Source organism: Lepus europaeus, chromosome 18 (genome assembly GCF_033115175.1).
Source record: "Lepus europaeus isolate LE1 chromosome 18, mLepTim1.pri, whole genome shotgun sequence".
NCBI lineage: Eukaryota > Metazoa > Chordata > Mammalia > Lagomorpha > Leporidae > Lepus > Lepus europaeus.
In genome coordinates, this window is record NC_084844.1 from 46,698,049 (window position 1) to 46,715,556 (window position 17,508).

General features: G+C 58.9%; 2 protein-coding genes across 6 annotated transcripts; both read right to left on the reverse strand.

Annotated features, from left to right (window-relative positions):
• Positions 1-3,535: 3,535 nt before the first annotated feature.
• Positions 3,536-13,122, reverse strand: SCARF1 (scavenger receptor class F member 1). Of its 2 annotated transcripts, none has more exons than XM_062216120.1 (11): positions 12,969-13,122; positions 12,639-12,697; positions 12,334-12,435; positions 11,077-11,602; positions 9,606-9,824; positions 9,156-9,284; positions 8,462-8,565; positions 7,998-8,118; positions 6,561-6,682; positions 6,335-6,481; positions 3,536-5,801 (listed from the first exon to the last, which is right to left on the reverse strand). In XM_062216120.1, the coding sequence occupies exons 1-11, from the start codon at positions 13,067-13,069 to the stop codon at positions 4,954-4,956; spliced, it is 2,478 nt and encodes an 825-aa protein (XP_062072104.1). In that variant the 5' UTR covers positions 13,070-13,122; the 3' UTR covers positions 3,536-4,953. The 2 variants fall into 2 exon arrangements, with proteins under 2 accessions (XP_062072104.1, XP_062072105.1); XM_062216121.1 differs by having other exon boundaries at positions 5,599-5,801; positions 6,335-6,444.
• Positions 13,123-13,131: 9 nt separating this feature from the next.
• On the reverse strand, positions 13,132-17,292 carry RILP (Rab interacting lysosomal protein). Of its 4 annotated transcripts, none has more exons than XM_062216124.1 (8): positions 16,792-17,292; positions 16,625-16,718; positions 16,438-16,544; positions 16,127-16,348; positions 15,683-15,828; positions 15,239-15,361; positions 14,167-14,250; positions 13,132-13,724 (listed from the first exon to the last, which is right to left on the reverse strand). In XM_062216124.1, the coding sequence occupies exons 1-8, from the start codon at positions 17,017-17,019 to the stop codon at positions 13,703-13,705; spliced, it is 1,026 nt and encodes a 341-aa protein (XP_062072108.1). In that variant the 5' UTR covers positions 17,020-17,292; the 3' UTR covers positions 13,132-13,702. The 4 variants fall into 4 exon arrangements, with proteins under 4 accessions (XP_062072108.1, XP_062072107.1, XP_062072106.1 ...); XM_062216123.1 differs by having other exon boundaries at positions 13,132-13,823; XM_062216122.1 differs by having other exon boundaries at positions 13,132-13,974.
• Positions 17,293-17,508: the final 216 nt, after the last annotated feature.

The window sequence follows — 17,508 nt, forward strand, 5'->3', positions numbered from 1 at the left end:
GGAAAAGAAGGGCAGGCGTTGTAACAATGGGTTGTGATAACTCCCAAACACATCTGGGCATTCACCTGCTCTGCTTTCAATCTGGCTTCCTGCCAATGCACCTGGGAGCCAGCAGATGCTGGCCCAGGTTACTTGGGTCTCTGACATCCATGTAGGAGACTCAGATGGAATTCCAGGCTCCTGACCAAGGCCTGATTCAGCTTTGGTTGAGGTGGGCATTTGGGAAGTGAGCCAGTATATAGAAGATTCTCTTTTTCTCTCTCTGTGTTGCTCTGCCTTTCAAATAGATGAAAAAACTTTTTTAAATATACAAAAAAAAAAAAAACTTAGGCTAATCACAGAAATTCAAATTGCAATATTTTAATGAATTTTTAAAAGATTTATTTATTTGAACACAGAGGAGATGCAGAGAGAGAGAGAGAGAGAGGTCTTCCATCCGCTGGTTCACTCCCCAATTGGCCGCAACAGCCGGAGCTGCACCAATCCGAAGCCAGGAGCCAGGAGCTTCCTTCAGGTCTCAAGGGCTTGGACCATCCTCTGCTTTCCCAGGCCATAGCAGAGAGCTGGATCAGAAGTGGAGCAGCCGGGACTTGAACGGGTGCCCATATGGGATGCTGGCGCTTCAGGTCAGGGCGTCAACCCACTGCACCAAGCGCCAGCCCCTGAATTTTTGGTCATTTAAAAACATAATTCTTACTTGTACAATGATTTTAACTTAAAAAATTATTTATTGGGGCTGGTGCTGTGGTGTGGCAGGTTAAAGCCCCAGCCTGCAGTGCCCGCATCTCATATGGGTGCCTGTTCAAGTCCCGGCTGCTCTATTTCCAATCTAGCTCTCTGCTATGGCCTGGGAAAGCAGTAGAAAATGGCCCAACTCCTTGGGCTTCTGCACCCATGTGGGAGACCTGGAAGAAGCTCCTGGCTTCTGGCTTCGGATCAGCTCAACTCTGGCCATTGTGGCCATTTGGGAAGTGAATCAACAGATGGAAGACTTTTCTCTCTCTGGCTCTACCTCTCTCTGTAACTTTGTCTTTCAAATAAAATAAATCTTTAAAAAATTATTTATTTGAAAAGGCAGAGTGACAGAGGGAGAGATAGAGACAGATTTTTCCACTGGTTCACTCCACAAATACCTACAAGAGCCAGGCTGGGCCAGGCCAAAGTCAGGAGCCTGGAACTCCATCTGGGTCTCCCACGTGGATGGCAGGAACTCAAGTACTTGGGCCATCATCCGCTGCCTGCCTGATACCTTAGCAGGAATGCAGGATTGGAAACGGAGTAGCCAGTACTCAAACCAGCACTCTGCTATGGGATGTGGGCACCCTAATGAGTAGCTTAACCCACTGCGGCATAACACCTGCCCCATATTTTAACTTTAAAAAAAAGAAAAAGATTGGGGCCAGCATTGTGGCTTAGCAGACAAAGCCACAGCCTGGGGCAGTGGTTCAAGTCCCAGCTGCTCCACTTCTGATCCAGCCTAACGTGCCTGGGAAAGCAGCAGCAGATGACCGAAATGCTTGGGCCCCTGCACCCACAAGGAAGACCTGGAAGAAACTCCTGGCTTCTGGCTTTGGATCTGCCCATCTCCAGTCACTGAGGCCATTTGGGAAGTGAACCAGTGGATGGAGGATTCTTTCTCTGTCTCTCTCTTCCTTTCTCTTTCTGTAACTGTGTTTTAAAATAAATAAATATTTAAACAAACAAACAAAAAGATTGAGGGGTGGCCAGCATTGTGGCGCCCTGTAACTTCAGCTTTCCATAGACATATAGGTTCAAGTTCTAGCTGCTTTAATTCCATCCAGCTCCCTGCTAATGGGCCTGTGAAAGCAGAGGATGATGGCTAAGAACTTGAGCCTCTGCCACTGATATGAGACCTGGATGGAGTTCCTGGCTCTTGGCTTCAGCCTGGCCCAACTGGGGCTGTTGCAGTCAGTTGGGGAATGAACCAGCAAATATGGTTGGTTGATCGATTTGAAAGGCCAAGGGGCCTGTGCTGTGGCGTAGCAGGTAAAGCCACTGCCTGCAGTGCCAGCAGCCCATATGGGTGCCAGTTTGGATCCTGGCTGCTCCACTTCTGATCCAGCTCTCTGCTATGGCCTGGGAAAGCAGTAGAAGATGGCCCAAGTCCTTGGGCCCCTGCACTCGCATAGGAAACCTGGAAGGAGCTCCTGGCTCCTGGCTTCAGATTGGTGCAGTTTCAGCTGTTGGTGGCCAATTGGGGAGTGAACCAGTGGATGGAAGACCTCTGTCTCTCTCTCTCTCTCTTTGCTTCTCCTTCTCTCTCTGTGTAACTCTGACTTTCAAGTAAAATAAATAAATCTTAGAAAAAAGGCCAATCAAGAGAGAGAGAGAGAGAGAGAGAGATCTTCCATTCATTGGTTCATTTTCCAAATGGCCACAAGAGCCAGGGCTGGACCAGGCTAAATCCAGGAGCCAGAAACTCTATCCCGGCCATCACCTGGGTGGCAGGATCCAAGTTCTTAGGTCATTATCCCCTGCCTTCACAGGTGCATTACCAGGAAGCTGGATCAGAAGTGGAACAGCCAGGACCAGAACCCATGCTCCCATATGGGATGCCAGTGTCACAAGTGAAGGCTTAGCCCACGCACTACAATGTTGGCTCCAGATTTTTACTTTTTAAGAAGTTTTGACACATTTTTATTGTCTAAAATAATATCATTTTATAAGTGGTATTTGCAGAAATTACATTTAAAAAATAATTTTCTTATTTGAAAGAAAAGCAGATCTCTCATACACAGGTTCACTCTCCAAGTGCATGTAACACTGGGGGTTGGGCCAGGCTACGTCAGCAGCCAGGACTCAGGTGGTAGGGAGGCCCCCACCACTGGACTCATCACCCCCACTGCAACAGGAGAGTGGAATCAGGGGCAGAGCCAGGATCTGAACCCAGGCACTCCCATGTAGGATGCAGTGTTCCAAGTGGTGTCTTAACAACCATGCCAAACACCATCCCAAGATACCAAGGGAAAGGGATAACCCCATGATTTGTGAGTACAAAGTTATACAACCTTTTTGGAGGGCAACTTAAAGTAAGTACAGGAGTATCTACTATTCAGGCCGGCGCCGCGGCTCACTAGGCTAATCCTCCGCCTTGCGGTGCCGGCACACCGGGTTCTAGTCCCGGTCGGGGCACCGATCCTGTCCCAGTTGCCCCTCTTCCAGGCCAGCTCTCTGCTGTGGCCAGGGAGTGCAGTGAAGGATGGCCCAAGTACTTGGGCCCTGCACCCCATGGGAGACCAGGAGAAGCACCTGGCTCCTGCCATCGGATCAGCGCGGTGCGCCGGCCGCAGCGTGCGCTACCGCGGCGGCCATTGGAGGGTGAACCAACGGCAAAAGGAAGACCTTTCTCTCTGTCTCTCTCTCACTGTCCACTCTACCTGTCAAAAAAAAAAAATTAAAAGAAAGAAATATCTACTATTCCTAGCCCATAGCTTCACAATCCAAGTTCTAGGAATCTATTCTATAGAAGAAAAAAACCAAACTTACATAAGTACAAAAATATGGACAAAGTTATATACTCTACCATTGTTTATTAGAGCAAATGGTTAGAAATAACCCAACTTTCTAAATCACCTGTGTTAGCACCACAAGATGAAGTCCCAAGTAGTTACATTGCTATCAAAGAGGTAGCATGGAGAGCTCTCCAGGTTACCTCGTTAAGAACAAGAGCAAGCCGAGGAGGGTATGTTCCCCTATTTTTGTCTGAAGCACGTGCCTACCTGTGCACAGAAAACCCTGCAAGGCAGCCACCTGCACTGCTCTCCCGGCCTCGGAGGCCTGTGCAGGAAACACGTGACCCAGCGTGTGCGCCAACAACTCAACCAGCACCAGAAGACACTTGCTAAGTCTCCCCTCTCACTCCCCAGACTGCCTCTAGGGCAAAGACAGATCCCAGCCTTACTTTAGGCAAGTTTGTAATGCTACCAGTTTTTATTTTTAACAAAGAATATTGCTGTTTGTAACTTTAAAAAAAAATTCAATTTAATGAGAAAAGCTAAAAAAAAAAAAAGCGGTCACTTTAGAAATTTGCAAATTATACAAAAGCTCAAGAAAATAAATAACATCCCAGTCTCACCTACATATGAGTTGATGCACTTGAATCTTTTTTTTGTTAAAGATTTATTTTATTTATTTGAAAGAGAGTTACGGGGTGCGGGGGAGGTCTTCTATCCGCTGGTTCACTCCGCAGATGGCCACAACGGCCGGAGCTGAGCTGATCCAAAGCCAGGACTCGAGCCAGCACACATATGGGAGGCTGGTGATGCAGGCTGAGGCTTTAACCCACTGCACCACAGCACCAGCACCCAACCCTTGCATCTTTTTTATGCACATGTATCCTTTTAAAACAGAGTTCATAAAACAACCTCAAAATATAACAAAAAAGGAACATTCTAACCACGTAGGCTAAGAACTAAAGACACAAAGTTTATGGCAAGGAATCGCTGGAACTGAATTGCATTCACTTTTATTACTTTTCACACCCTTAACGGCTTGAGTTCCCACCCTCCCACTTCTCCAATATTAAATATTCTCACACAACAACTGTGGAGTGACCTATCCTGAGCCCTGGTTGTTACCTGATCTTTGCTCATCAGACATTTAGGCTGTCTTCCATTTCAGAAAAAAAAAAAAAAAAAAGTTTTGCAAATGAAGGAACGAACAGTCCTTTGCGGGCAGAGCCCAAGCCAAGAGCCCAAAACCCCAGAGCTGGAGACTCTCCCGCCTCCCGGCCCGGGCCTTCAAGCCATCTGCGCAGGCGTCGTCCGGGAACCTGGCTGGCCCGGAGCCCGCTGGCCTCTCACCCTGGCCTTTCCCAGCGCACATGCTCTGGCCTGGGCCTCGGATTATTGTTCATCACGAAGCACTGATGCGTGGGCAGTTCTGATTGCCCCTGCGCATGCAAAATCCTCTCATACTGCCGATTTGAGGTCCTCAGGGCTCTGGTGGCCCAGAAATGGGTGCAACATTCTCATACTGGGGCTCACCCTGCCCTTCCTCTCCGGCCTGCATCTGGGGATCTTGTTCTGGGGGCCCAGCCCTGGACCCCAGCTCCTGGGCCCTCCCTGAGCTCTCGGGGCCACCTGCCAGCCCCCTGGCCACTTCCTCTGGCCCGACTCCTGCCCCAGCGTGCCCGCTCTTGGGGCCGAAGCCAGGGATCTGGCTAGCAGGAGTAGAGGTGGGTCCAGGTCCAGGGCTGCCCTTGTTCCGACTCAGGGCTCGCCGTGGAGGCTTAGGGATGGCACTCTTGACCTTGGGCTCTGCCTGGCCTCTCTGGAAGCTACCAAAACGGCGGAGGACAGACCGGACGGGGCCCTCGGCCCCCCGGGGTGTCCCTGCCAGCATGTAGATGGTGGTCACAGGGCCCGAGTTCTCCTGCACGCTGCCTTCAATGGCTTCCACACGCTCAGCCACTGTCCGGCCACCAAGTGGGGGGCGGCGGCGGCCGGCGGCTGCCTCTCTCGGGGTGGCGGCAGCGGGAGGGGTCTCGTCGGCTTCTGCTTGCCCTGGGCCTGTGCACTCCTCGGCCTCCTGGCCCTCGGGACCTGCTTGGGCCCCTCGAGAGAGCCTCTTGGGCTTTCGAAGGGGGCTGGGAAGCTCCCCTGAGCTTCGGCGACTCTGACATGTAAACTTAGTGCCTTCAGCAAAGGAGACGGATGGCCGCTTGGCCCGCGCTAGGCTGGAGGTGCGTGGGATGGCGAACGGCGTGGAGGTGTCCTCGGGGGGCGGGAAGGGGCCCCCAGCCAGCTCTGATGACTCTGATGGGTCCACTGGGACCACCCCTGGCAGAGGAGACAACAGACTGGCTGGAGCTGGCCGGTCACCCCAGCTCACCCTACCTGTACCTTGGCATTTTCAAGAAGCAAAATGGGGCAGGGAAGAGAGTGAGGATGTGGAAGGCAGTGGAGGGAGGCCCGGATCAGGGCACCGCTGCTGCTCCTGCCCTCTGCTCTGCCCTCCTGGCTCTGAACTGCTGCGCTCCAGCCACAGCAACTCCAATGCCACACAGCCATTGCCTCTCTGAAACACCATTGCTACTTCTCCCAACTTGCCCTTGGCTAACTCCCACTGATTGGCCAGATACAGCTCTGACAGCCCCAACCCAGCCATCGTCCCCACCCCATCACCCCTGACCTGGCTGGAGATGAGCCCCTGCTTGTACGGCTCCGACTGTTGCCAACCTGTACCACCACTGCCTACTGCACTTGTCTGCTTGGGTCTGAAGCCGTGCCTGGCACAGGATGGGGCGCTCGGCGACAATTTGCTAAAGGAACCAAGGACAGGTTGGGGAGGGCAGGGCTGCTCAAGGGGCTACCTTCTTGGGGTGGTACGCAGTAGGCAGGACCCTCATCCTCCTCGCCAGACTCAGAATCAGAAGAGAAGGAGTCGTCGGAGGCCCAGCCGGCAGAGGGTGGCTCGATGAAGCTGTGGTTGAAGGGGGTCTCCGGGTCGTGGTGCGAGACTGTCAGAGCTCTAGGTCAGGCACACAGCCTGATGGGAAGCCTTGTCCCACCCCGGGCCCCGCCTCAGTGCCCACTCACCTGTCACCCAGGGTAGCTTATGACTGCTGAAAGAGCCACAAGGCAGCATGGAGCCCAGGCTGGTCAGTGCCTCCCAGACCTGCAGCTTCATCCGAGACAGGGCAGCTCCGTCTTGTACTGGCCTGAGGGGGCAGGGTGGGGAGGCAGACAGGCCATAAGACCTGTGTTGCTGGGCTGGTGCTGTGCTACAGCGGGTTAAGCTGCCACCTGCAGCACCAGCATCCCGTAGAGGCACCGGTTCAAGACCTGGCTGCTCCACTTGCAATCTAGCTCCCTGCTAATGGCCTGGGAAAGCAACAGAAGATGGCCCAAGTCCTTGGGCCCCTGCACCCAAGGGGAGATTGGAAGATGCTCCTGGCTCCTGGCTTTGGACTGGCCCTCTCTCTCTCTCTCTCTCTCTCTGTAACTCCATCTTTCAAGTGAATAAATAAATAAATTTTTTTTTTTAAAAAGACCTGTATCTCCTTGGTGGGGTGCGACAGGGCCCCCACAGGCCTATGAATGGCTCCCTGTGGAGCACAGAATAAAATCCTAACTATTGGTTCAAGATGTGAATCACGGAGAGTGATGTGGCTCTAAAACTCTAGCTCAGGCCGAGCGTCAGCTTCCTCACCTGTAAAATGGGGGCCATGGTCTTGTCCATCAGAGCTTTTTGTGGGACCCCGTTCAGTACCAGGCACCTCATGGGGTTCCCCAAAATGTAGCTTTGTGGTTATCATCACAGTGAGCCCAAGCTCTCCTGTGGAGCAACACTTCCTCCAGGAAGCCTGCCCGGGTCCCTCCCCACTCCTCTCCACTCCTCACCATCCCTGTGCCCTCAGGAGGGCGTCTCCCCCACCCCTAGGCTCTAGGCAGCGGTAGGGAGGGCTCATCTGTGAGTACTGTGCTCAAGGGCAAGTGCAGAAACCAACAGGAGAGCACTGGACAGAGAGCCCAGAAAGCCGGGCAGGGGCTTCGTTTTTCATTTTTTTAAGACTTATTTATTTGACAGGCAGAGTTTCAGAGAGGGAAGGAAGGAGGGAGGGAGGGAAGGAAAGAGAGAGAAAGAGAGAGAGATCTTCCATCTGCTAGTTCACTCCCTGGATGACTGCAATGGCCAGAGCTGGGCCAGGCCAAGGCCAGGAGCTTCATCCAGGCCTCCCACATGGTGCAGGGGCCCTAGGACTTGGGCCATCTGCTGCTGCTTTCCCAGGGAGCTGGATCGGAAATGGGGCTGCCGGGACTTAAACTAGTGCCCATATGGCTTAACCCGGAGCCGCAGGGTGTGAAGAGGGTCCACAAGGGACGAAGCTCTGCTTGTGAGGAATTTCCCAGGCGGACCCCCAGTTCACTAGGTATTTTTTAATATCTACTTGAAAGGTGGAGAGAGAGAGAGAGAGAGAGAAATCTTGCATCCTCCTGAGCCGGGGGCTGGGGCAGGGCCAGGCCAGTACTCACCTGTCCTTGGGGTCCCCCCGGGCAGCCCAGCAGCAGCAGGCACAGCAAGCGATGCCCAGGAGGAGCAGCAGCAGGGGCACGAGGATGCCGGCGATGAGGGCTGCATCCTGACCGGAAGGGCCTGGGGAGCGGGAGACAGAGCCACGCGGCTCATCTGCAGCTCTGAGTAGCTGCCCCCCGGAACCACCACCCCCAGCCTCCAGGCAGCCTCTCTGGTGCCCTGTCCCCTCCTACTGGTCCACAAGCTCTTGTCCCCCATTCTCATGTCACACCAGTGTCCACCCTGCCTGCTCATTTCCCGGCTCTAGTCACGTCTTCCGGGGACCCCAAAGCATCCAGATGTCAGGCACAGGGACCGTCTCTGAAATGGGCAGAGCCTCCCCAGTGAGGGACGGCTCCCGGGGCCCAAGGAAAGGACCAGATCGTCCCTGATCACCGTGTCCTGCACCTGCTCTCGGCCTTACCTGGCTGGCAGGCCCCAGAAACAGGGTGGCAGGGTCCCTCTGGGCATTCGCAGAGAAGGGAACAGTTGTTTCCATGGAAGCCAGATGGGCAGGAAGTGTTGCAGCTGCAGGGGAACAAGGAGGCCTGCTGAAGGCTGGGGGAGGATGGAGCTGGGTGGGGAGAGGGCAAGGTGCATTCCGGCACAGCCCCGGGTGGACTTCCCTAGACAATGCCTGAGACCGCTCTGACCTCGGAGCCACGTGCTGAGAACTCTCAGTCCCCCATCCAGCGCCCAGTGAGGCCCTGGCCACCCCTGACTGCCCGCATCGCCACGCCTGCTGGGAGTAATGGGAGGTTGACAAGATGCCAGTGGCACCCCCAGGAGACGCCCTCATGGTCTGGAGGGCTGAGCCAGGTTCAGTCCTGTCTGTAAAGTGAGGTCCCTTCCCTCTGACACTGTCCTGTAGGTAGAAAATCTTCCAGAGACACTGGTGGCCCCCACCCCAGGACCTTAGGGACAGGACAGGGGGTTTGACGCCCGCCCTGCCTCTCATCAGCTCCCACGCAGGGAGGGAGCCCAGGCTTTGCAGCCCCCACGCAGCAGGAACAGCTCTCACTGAGGAGGTGGACACTGGGAGGGCACTGGGGAGGTGGAGCAGCCCTGGGACGTCTGGGAGATGCGGGACTCTCCTGAACCCAGGGCCCAGGCCTCACCTGGGCCCCCAGAAGCCAGCACTGCAGACACACTCCCCTGTGACAGCGTCACAGGTTCCCTGGACACAGCTGGGACAGACGGAGCTGCAGCCCTTCCCAAAGGTGCCAGCCGGGCAGGGGTCTTCACACCTGGCGGGGAGGCAAGACTCAGCACAGCAGGGCAGGGCGGCCAGGCTGCCTTAGGGAAGTGACCAGTGGTCACTCTGCAGCAACGACACTTAGGTACCAACAGGGCCTTGAGCCTGGGGCTGACCCCAGGAGGTGCCAGGACACAGGCTCCCGGAGGAGCAGGGGCAGCTGGGAGGGAATCTTGCCCAGGGTGCCCCAGCTTCCATCTCTCTCTCCTCAACCCCAGTGGCCTGGGTGAATGTGCCAGGGGAGGAGCCCCTCTCCCAGAGGCCACAGCTGAGGCGCACGCCCCCCGCCCAACCCCATGAGGCAGCCTCTCACCTGGGCCCCAGCCAGCCGGGCTCACAGTGTGTGCAGTGTCCGTTGTCTGGCTGACAGGCCTCCCCACGCCGGCAGCGGGGACACTGCTGCCTGCAGCCCTCCCCAAAGGTGCCCGGGGGGCAGGGCTGGCGGCACTGGGTCCCGTTCCAGCCCGGCTCGCAGGACTCGCAGCTGCCCGTGTCTGGAGAGCAGGGCTTGTTCTGCTTGCAGTGGCCACAACTGGGGAGAGAAGGCGTTCACAGGAGCCCCGTGGGGGGCTGGGCGGAGCGCCGCACACCCAGGTCTCCCCTGCTACAGGACCAGGAACGCCGGGTGGGGGGGTGCGGCACCCTCAGGATTGCGGGGGCGAGGGGGAGCAGGGCCCTCAGGATCTGAGAGGGGGGCAGGCCCCTCCGGATCTTGGATTGCGTTGCTCTCCTTCCAGCCCCTCCCCTGTGCCGGCCTCCTGCATGCTGCCCTGTGCTCCTCCCTCCCAGCCTCCCCCCGCCCTCCCCCCCACTGTGCTGTCCCTGACACGCTGCAGTGTTCATCTTCTAGCCCACAACACGAAAATGCGTGAACATAACATGTCAGCTGTGTGTTTTCACCACTGACATTTCAAGTTTACCTTAATTTCCCATTGACTTTTTTTTTTAAAAGATGTCTTTATTTATTTGAAAGGCAGAGTTACAGAGAGGCAGAGGCAGAGAGAGAGATCTTCCATCTCTGTCTCTCCTCCTCTGTTACTCTTTTTCAAATAAATAAATCTTTCTTTAAAAATTGCACCTGTACTGGACGTGTACAGGTTATTTTTTCCCTGTCACTATTCCCCTAAACAACACAGAGTAATAACTATTTCCATAGCCTTCCCTTGTGTTAGCTCTATCAGTAATCTAGAGGTGGTTTATGGTATGCACAGATTATATACCACACCATTTTATACAAGGATTGGCAGACGTACAGGGAGGCCTCCATACGTGTCCACGGTAAGGCACGTATGTACTGTCTGGCTAGACTTTTCAGTCGTGTGAAATAAATGTGTGGCGTGTACCAAGGGCTCCAAGCAGTTCACTGCGAACTCGCAACTCGCATCGTCTTTTTGTTCCATTTTCCGCGGGCTTTTGGGAGCCCCAGGTACCTTCAGGCTGAAAGCCGCTGAGTCGTAAGGGGACAGCGCCATCCTCTGGCCACATGTGATTCCTTCCAATTCTGGCTTGCTAGTACGGTACTAGCGTTTTGTTTGACCACAACCAGATGGAAGGGGCGAGTGGGCTGGACTGAGGGGCCTCGGGGAATTCATCCCTCTTTCATCCATGCCTTGCGTGTCCTCTGGAGAGCACTGTGCCCCTGCGCCTTCTCCGGCCCTTCCTACGCATTCTTGGCTGTCTCTTCCCTTCCCACCACCTCTCTCGAACTCCTCCTCAACCTCCCCCTCCCTCTCCCCGTTCCTTCGCCCGCTCGCCTTCCCCGGCACCCTTCCCGGCCCACTCACCTGTCACGGCACTGAGCCCCATAGCTGCCGGCGGGACAGGGCAATTCACAGCGCACACCTCGGAAGCCGGGTGGGCAGGTGCACCTGCCAGAGGCGGCGCTGCAGCGGCCGCGCACGCAGTCGCACCGCTGCCGGCACTCGGGGCCCCACCAACCTGACCGGCAGGTGCAGCGACCAGTCTCCTGCGCGCAGGGCGAGTCGTGACACGCGCAGCGGAAGCTGCAGCGGTGGCCCCACCAGCCCGGTTCACACAGGCAGGCGCCCGTGGCTGCCTCGCAGCGCGCCGCCGCCAGGTTGCACTGGCACGGGCGGCGGCATGTGGATGACCACCAGCCGGGATCGCAGCGGCACTCGCCTGTGGCGGGGTCGCAGTGCCCGTGGGCACCGCAGGTGCACGGGAACTCACAGCGGGCACCCCAGCGGTCAGCTTGGCACTGGCACACACCGGTGGCTGGCTCGCACTGGCCGTGTGGATGGCAGGGACAGCTCTCACGGCAGTCGGGGCCCCAGTACTGGCCTGGGCAGCCTGCGGGAGGCGGGGACAGATGAGTCAGTGGGCTCAGGCCGGGCAGGACCTTATCTAAGGCAGAGGGGAGCCAGGCTCGCCCTCTAACCATTGGGAACAGGCCCTTGGAACTTGTAGCAGCAGATGCTTCTGGGGCACAGTTCATTTCCTGCCCCAGGCTCTGAACTACAAAAACCCCCAGTGGCCCAGCCTCCCAGTTCACATTCCAGAACACTTGAGTCCTAGGTACACCCAGAAGTAGCTAGGGCTTCATTCATTTCCCCTCCTCGCTCCCTGCCGAGAGTCCCCTGGGCTGCAGGTGAATGAGGCTGTCATTCTGAGCGCAGGCCTGGCTATGGCCCACCAGGATGACAGAGGAAGCCCCATTGCCCACTGGGTCCCCTTCTAACTCAGACGTCCCTGGTGCAGGTGCTGGGGCTGTCCTGCTCAGGAACCCCGTTCTCATCCCCTCTTTCTGCCAGAGAGGGGCGGGGCGGCAGCCCGGGGCTGGGGTGCTGAGGTAGTGGGGCTGGGAAGGCATCCACTTTGCAAGGCAAGATCACAGACCGTGAAGGGCCCAGGTGGGCGGGGCTTCAGAGACCACGCAGGGCGTCTCCCAGGAGCATGTCACTTCCTATCCCTGGCCTCAATTTTCTCAGGGGAGCTCTTCATGGCTGTGTTTCTGCCTGCTTTGCTGCCCCAGGCCCCGCCCCAGCTCTGCCCCGCAGCTTCACCACGCAGTTGAGACTCACGGGAGCTGCACTGGGCCCCGAAGAATCCCGGCGGGCAGCGACACAGGCCTGGCTTCACGCATACCTCGCCTTCCCTGCAGGCATCCGGCCCCTCGCAGATGGCTGAAAAATACCCCACCCAGGGCACTCACCACCAGGGGACCCCCGCCCGCCCCTCTCGCTGGCTCCCAGCGCCCTGTGCCCCCCAAGAGTCACCCTGGTAGGGCCAGGGGCGCACGTCCCAAGACGGACCCCGGTTCTAGGGCTCAGGTGTGGAAAGCGGCCCCAGGAGGGCAGGAAGGGAGCTCCCTCCTCTTGCTACTCACGGATGGTGCATTCGTGATCCTTCTGCCTCCAGCCTGGGCAACACTGGAGCTCAGAGGGGCTGTGGAGCAGAGAGGGGTCAGCAGGGGCAGCCTGGCCCCACAAAGATCACTGTCCCTGGCCGAGGTGTGGCAGGCGGCCCCAGCCCCCAAGGGCAGCCTAGCTGAACGTCACCGCACCCATGTCCCCCACCTCCTCCCTTGTTTTTCCTGGGGCTTCCTGCCAACATCAGGCTGCCCCCCAACCCTCTCTCGTCAGCCCCTAACCTCCTCCCCATCTCTTTCTCCAACACCAGTTCAGCCACCTCCCCCCTCCTATCCCGTCACACCCACCTGCTGCCCACACAGACGTGCTGCCCACCGGGGTCCAGCGGGGAGCCCTGGGGTCCCCAGGGCCAGAGCAGCAGCAGTAGGAACAGCAGCCCGAGCCCCATGGCGGCCAGTGGAGTGGGAGGACTCGGGTTAATCTGGCCCCCACAGCTCCCAACCCCCCCCACCCCTGCTTCCTCCCAAGGCTTTTCCTGAGGAAACCAGGCCGGCTGGGCGGGCTGCCACGAGGCACCTCCCAGGGAGGGCGGCCGGGCGCCTGGGGAAAGCCCCACACTCAGCCCTGAAAGGAAGGCGGGCCACCCCCCAGGGGGCTTCTGGGGCTGGTCTCCATCTAGAGGGGGCCAGAAGCCATGGGTCCCGGGGCATGGGGCAAAGGCAAAAGGGTAGGGCTGCAGTGGGAGCCAGGGCTTCCCATTAGGCCACGCTCCCCAGGCAAGGCCCCCACCCAGGCACTGGCCAAAGAGCCTCTGGGCGGAATGTCGGCCTGCCTCTGCTGCCTGCGGCTGGGAGGGCGGCGGGCCGCTGACACACAGACAGGAGCCATTTCCGGATGGTAGGGCTTTATTCCATTGGCTCAGGCCATCTGCGAAACTCCCTGGGAGGTAGGAAGACAGTTCCCTATTGTAGGGGTGGCCGAGCAGGCACCGGAGAGGAAGCACTTTTTTCCATGGCTCTGGAAGTTCGGTGCAGAGGTGGAGGGGTGCAGGCAGGTGGAGAACCCCTGGTGCAGGCCGGGATCAGGGACGAGTTCCAGACAGGCTGCGAAGGAGGAAGCCGTCTCACGGGCCGTCACACATCCGCCCCCAGCCAGGCCCCAAAGCCAGGCCTCCAGGTGGGCTGAGGCCCAGGTCAGAGCGGCTGCCGGAGAACAGAGCAGGGCTGGTCGGGGAGTGGGGGCTGAGGGCCCCCCAGAGGCTCCACGTGGGGTTGCTGAGGGACCCCTTCTTCTCCAGTGCTGCTGGGCTCAGGTGTGGGGGTCTCAGCTTTACCCCGGTACCACAGGCCAAAGCTGAGGGAGAGCCAAGAGGTTCTTTGAGCCGGGAGGCCAGAGAGTCAAGGATTGGGGCTGAGAGCAAGGAGCGAAGAGAAAAGGACTTCAGATGGATGCCAGGCGGCACAGACAGTGGGGCAGCAGGGGAGAGCATGCGGGGCAGGGAGGGGCACAGAGAACCCACAGCCCCTCCTTCACTCCCCAACATACAAACTCTGGACTCTGGACTCAGGGGGTGCGGGCTGCTCTTCCTTATCGCCGGAGAGCAGGAGCCAGGAGCCATCCTCGTCCTCACTGACACAGGGGAGAGAGAGGAGAGGGCCATGTATCAAAGGCCCGGGCAGCAGCGGGCCAGCACTGAGTGACCACAGCGCCCCCAGGGCTGGTGATCTGGTGACGCTGGGGAGACACAAGGCCTCTCTTTTTTATTTTTATTTGAAAGGTCGAGAGACAAAGAGACAGAGAGATCTGCCTTCTATTAGCTGACTCGCAGCAGGCCAAAGCTGGGAGCCCAGAACTTAATCCAGGTCTCCCACCTGGGTGGCGGGGACCCAATCGCTTGAACTGTCACCTGCTGCCTCCCAGTGCAGTAGCGGGAAGCTGGGTCAGAGAGCAGAGGCGCAGGGACTGACAGCCAGGCACTCCCAACAAGGGATGAGGGTGTCCACAAGATGCGGACACACGGTGGGGCCCTGATAAAGCAGCAGCGAGAGTCTCACTGCTGTAAGAACAAACAGACCCAGAGGCCAGCGCTGTGGCATGGTGGGTAAAACCCCCACCTGCAGCACCAGCATCCCCTATGGGCTCCGGTTTGAAGCCCGGCTGCTCCATTTCAGATCCAGCTCCCTGCTAGTGGGGCTGGGAAAGTAGTGGAGGATGGCACAAGTGCTTGGGCTCCTGCATCCACAAAGGAGACCAGAGGAAGCTCCTGGCTTTGGACCAGCCCGGCTCTGGTGGTTGTAGACAACTGGAGAGTGAACCAGCAGATGGAAGACCTCTCTCTCTCTCTCTCTCTCTCTCTGGCTCTACCTCTCTCTGTTACTCTGACTTTCAAATCAATCAATCAATCAATCAATCAATCTATCTATCTATCTATCTATCTTTAAAAACAGACAGACAGACCCGGCCAAAGCAGTGTGCAGGTGCCTTCTGCAAGGCGTACAGGCAGCACTGGTGGAGTCCAGAGAGAAGGGTGCAGGCTGGAGGGCATGCTCGGGGGGCGGCCAGGCCAGGTCAGTAGACCGGGTCTGCTAGGTCAGCAGGCTGGGTCGCGGGGACACACCTGCTCTCTGCCTCCTCTGGTGTCCCCAACATCTTGGCTTTGATCTTCTTCCGCTGCTTCCTGACAGCCACCTTCATGGCTTCAAGCAGCAGCCCGGGGACCCGGTGGTCTGCGAGCAGCTCCCTACAGGACGGGGGCAGGCAGAACGTGGTGGGGCGGCCAGCAGCGGGCCTCGCCCCGAGGGCCCGTGCGAGCTGCCTGTCCCCTGGGGGAGCCCACAACGCCCTGCTCAGCTAACACCCCCCAGGCCTTAGCCTGCATGGCACCCCTCCTGGCACAGCGGCTGTGACCTTGGTACCGCCCCTTCCTCTGCTCGGATGGAGTCCCCAGCGGGCAGGGGCTGTGTGGGCACAGGGCCTGGCCAGGCTGCTGGGCTTTATCAGTGAACACGGGAATGAGGTGGGGGTGCTCTGAGGCCAGGAGCAGACACGGCAGGGCCCTCACCGCTGGAAGTAGGCCAGCTCCTCCTTGAGCAGGAACACCTTGGCTTTGAGCTCATTGCGCTCCTGAAGGATCTGCTCCAGCTCCTGCCTGCTGAAGCCACACTGCCCTGCCTCCGGGGGGCGCTCTGGCTGCCGTGGGGCAGCGGCCTGTGGAAGAACAAGAGTGGGCTGGTGGCCCTGCTAGCTCTCCCATGGGCCCAGGGCCATCGCAGGGATGCCAAAGGAAGGGACAGGCAAGGAGTTCTGGGGGACAACGGTGCTACAGTAGGTGACAGCAGCTCTCAGGCTGAGAGTGGGGCCAGGCCCGGCTGCAGGTGCAAGCCCCTGTGTGCCACAGTCCGGCTTCTCGGCCGACCTGCGCAGCTCAGCAAAGCTTGCCAGTGCGCCCACGCGGGCCAGATGCTCTGAGTGCCGGCTTGGGTTGCTGGCTTCCTCCGGCACTCACCGGACTGTCCGGGCTCGCCCGCTCGGGTTCCAGCCTCTGCTCACACCCGGGCTCTCCGGTCTGGCCCTGTTCCCGCTCCTTTGCCAGTTCCGGGGCGTCTCGGCGCGGCACCTCACGCTCCCTCTCCCGGTCCTGCGCGGCCCGAAGCTGGGTCTGCACCGCGGCCAGCTTGTGCCGCAACTCGGCGTTCACCAGCAGGAGGCGTTGCAGCTGCTCCTGCAACTGGGGGCGGAGCCAGAGGCGGGGCCGGTGAGCGGGCGCGCGGAGGGGGGGCGCGCGAGCCCCGCCCCCACCCGCCGCCCGGTCCCTACCGCCTCAGTCTCCTGGCTGCGCTGCCGCAGGTCGCGGTGGTGCGCCCGGAGCTCGTCCCGCTGTCTGTCCGTCACCTCCTGGAGCTGCTGCAGCAGCGCGCGCTCCTCTGAGGAAGGAGCCTCCTGAGCGGTGGTCGGCAGCAGGGGCGCCCGATCCCGCCCGCCGCCCGCCCGAGCCTGCACTCACCCTGTGGCCCAGAGCGCAGCTCCCGGCGGAGCAGCGCGTTCTCCTCCCGCAGCCGCCGCAGCTCCAGCTCGGCCTGCTGCGCGGACACCTGCAGCTGGGAGGCCCGGGACTCGGGGTTAGGGCCCCGCCAGCCGCACTGGCGGCGAGGGGCGGGGGCAGGGGCTCACCGAGTCCGGCGCAGGCCCCACGGCAGCCTTTTCCAGGAGTTCCAGCGCTCGCACTACGAGTGGTACCAGTCCGGCCGCCGCCTCCGGCCCAAAGCGGCGCGCCAGCTCTTGCAGCTCAGTGCCCAGAGCCCCCGCTAGATGGTACACGAGCTCCGCGGCCGTCCCCGACCCCGCCGCCGCTCGAGGGCCCCAGCCTTGTGGCCCTGGCGCCGCCCTCCTGGGCTCCATGTCCCCCGAAGGCCCAGGTGGCTATTCGCTCTCCCCCACCCGCCCCCAAGCTGGGAAAAGGAAAAAGCCAAACAGTTGCGGCCCAAGAAGCAGTTTAGGGTAGAAAGGGGCGGGGTAGAAGAGAGAAGGGAGGGGCGATTCAGGGGAAAAGGCTGGGGAAGACCGTGCTAGGGCCCCTGGGCCCTCTCCCGTTCAACCTTCAAGGTCACAGGAAACAGGACAGCCAACTTCCAGCCAGGCGTCCAGGAGCTGAGGCCCAGGGCTCTAAGTGGCCACTCCAGTCAACCCTCCCCACAGCGCCCAGTCCAAGCTCCACCCCTGGCCGCAGTCATGGGGCAGATTTGGCCTCCAGGCAAGAGGTGAGAGGCCAGTCACTGGACCCCACTCAACAAACAGCCCTCTGCCAGCCGGCAGGGCCCGTGTGCTCATTCCCCAACCAGGACTGGCAAACAGTTTAGGAGGGGGCTAGGCTGGGCACTACAGCTGCAG

What these genes read in the sequence shown, in the direction of transcription:
- SCARF1 (XM_062216120.1), bottom strand. Translation starts at nt 13,069, where the DNA reads ATGGGGCTCGGGCTGCTGTTCCTACTGCTGCTGCTCTGGCCCTGGGGA. An exon ending in GGATCACGAATGCACCATCC is followed by an intron (nt 12,436 to 12,638) that starts GTGAGTAGCAAG and finishes GGTATTTTTCAG; the next exon opens with CCATCTGCGAGGGGCCGGAT. An exon ending in TTCTGGGGCCTGCCAGCCAG is followed by an intron (nt 8,119 to 8,461) that starts GTAAGGCCGAGA and finishes CCCGCTCCCCAG; the next exon opens with GCCCTTCCGGTCAGGATGCA.
- RILP (XM_062216122.1), bottom strand. Translation starts at nt 17,019, where the DNA reads ATGGAGCCCAGGAGGGCGGCGCCAGGGCCACAAGGCTGGGGCCCTCGA. An exon ending in GCAGCCAGGAGACTGAGGCG is followed by an intron (nt 16,349 to 16,437) that starts GTAGGGACCGGG and finishes CTCCGCCCCCAG; the next exon opens with TTGCAGGAGCAGCTGCAACG. An exon ending in GGGCGAGCCCGGACAGTCCG is followed by an intron (nt 15,829 to 16,126) that starts GTGAGTGCCGGA and finishes GTTCTTCCACAG; the next exon opens with GCCGCTGCCCCACGGCAGCC.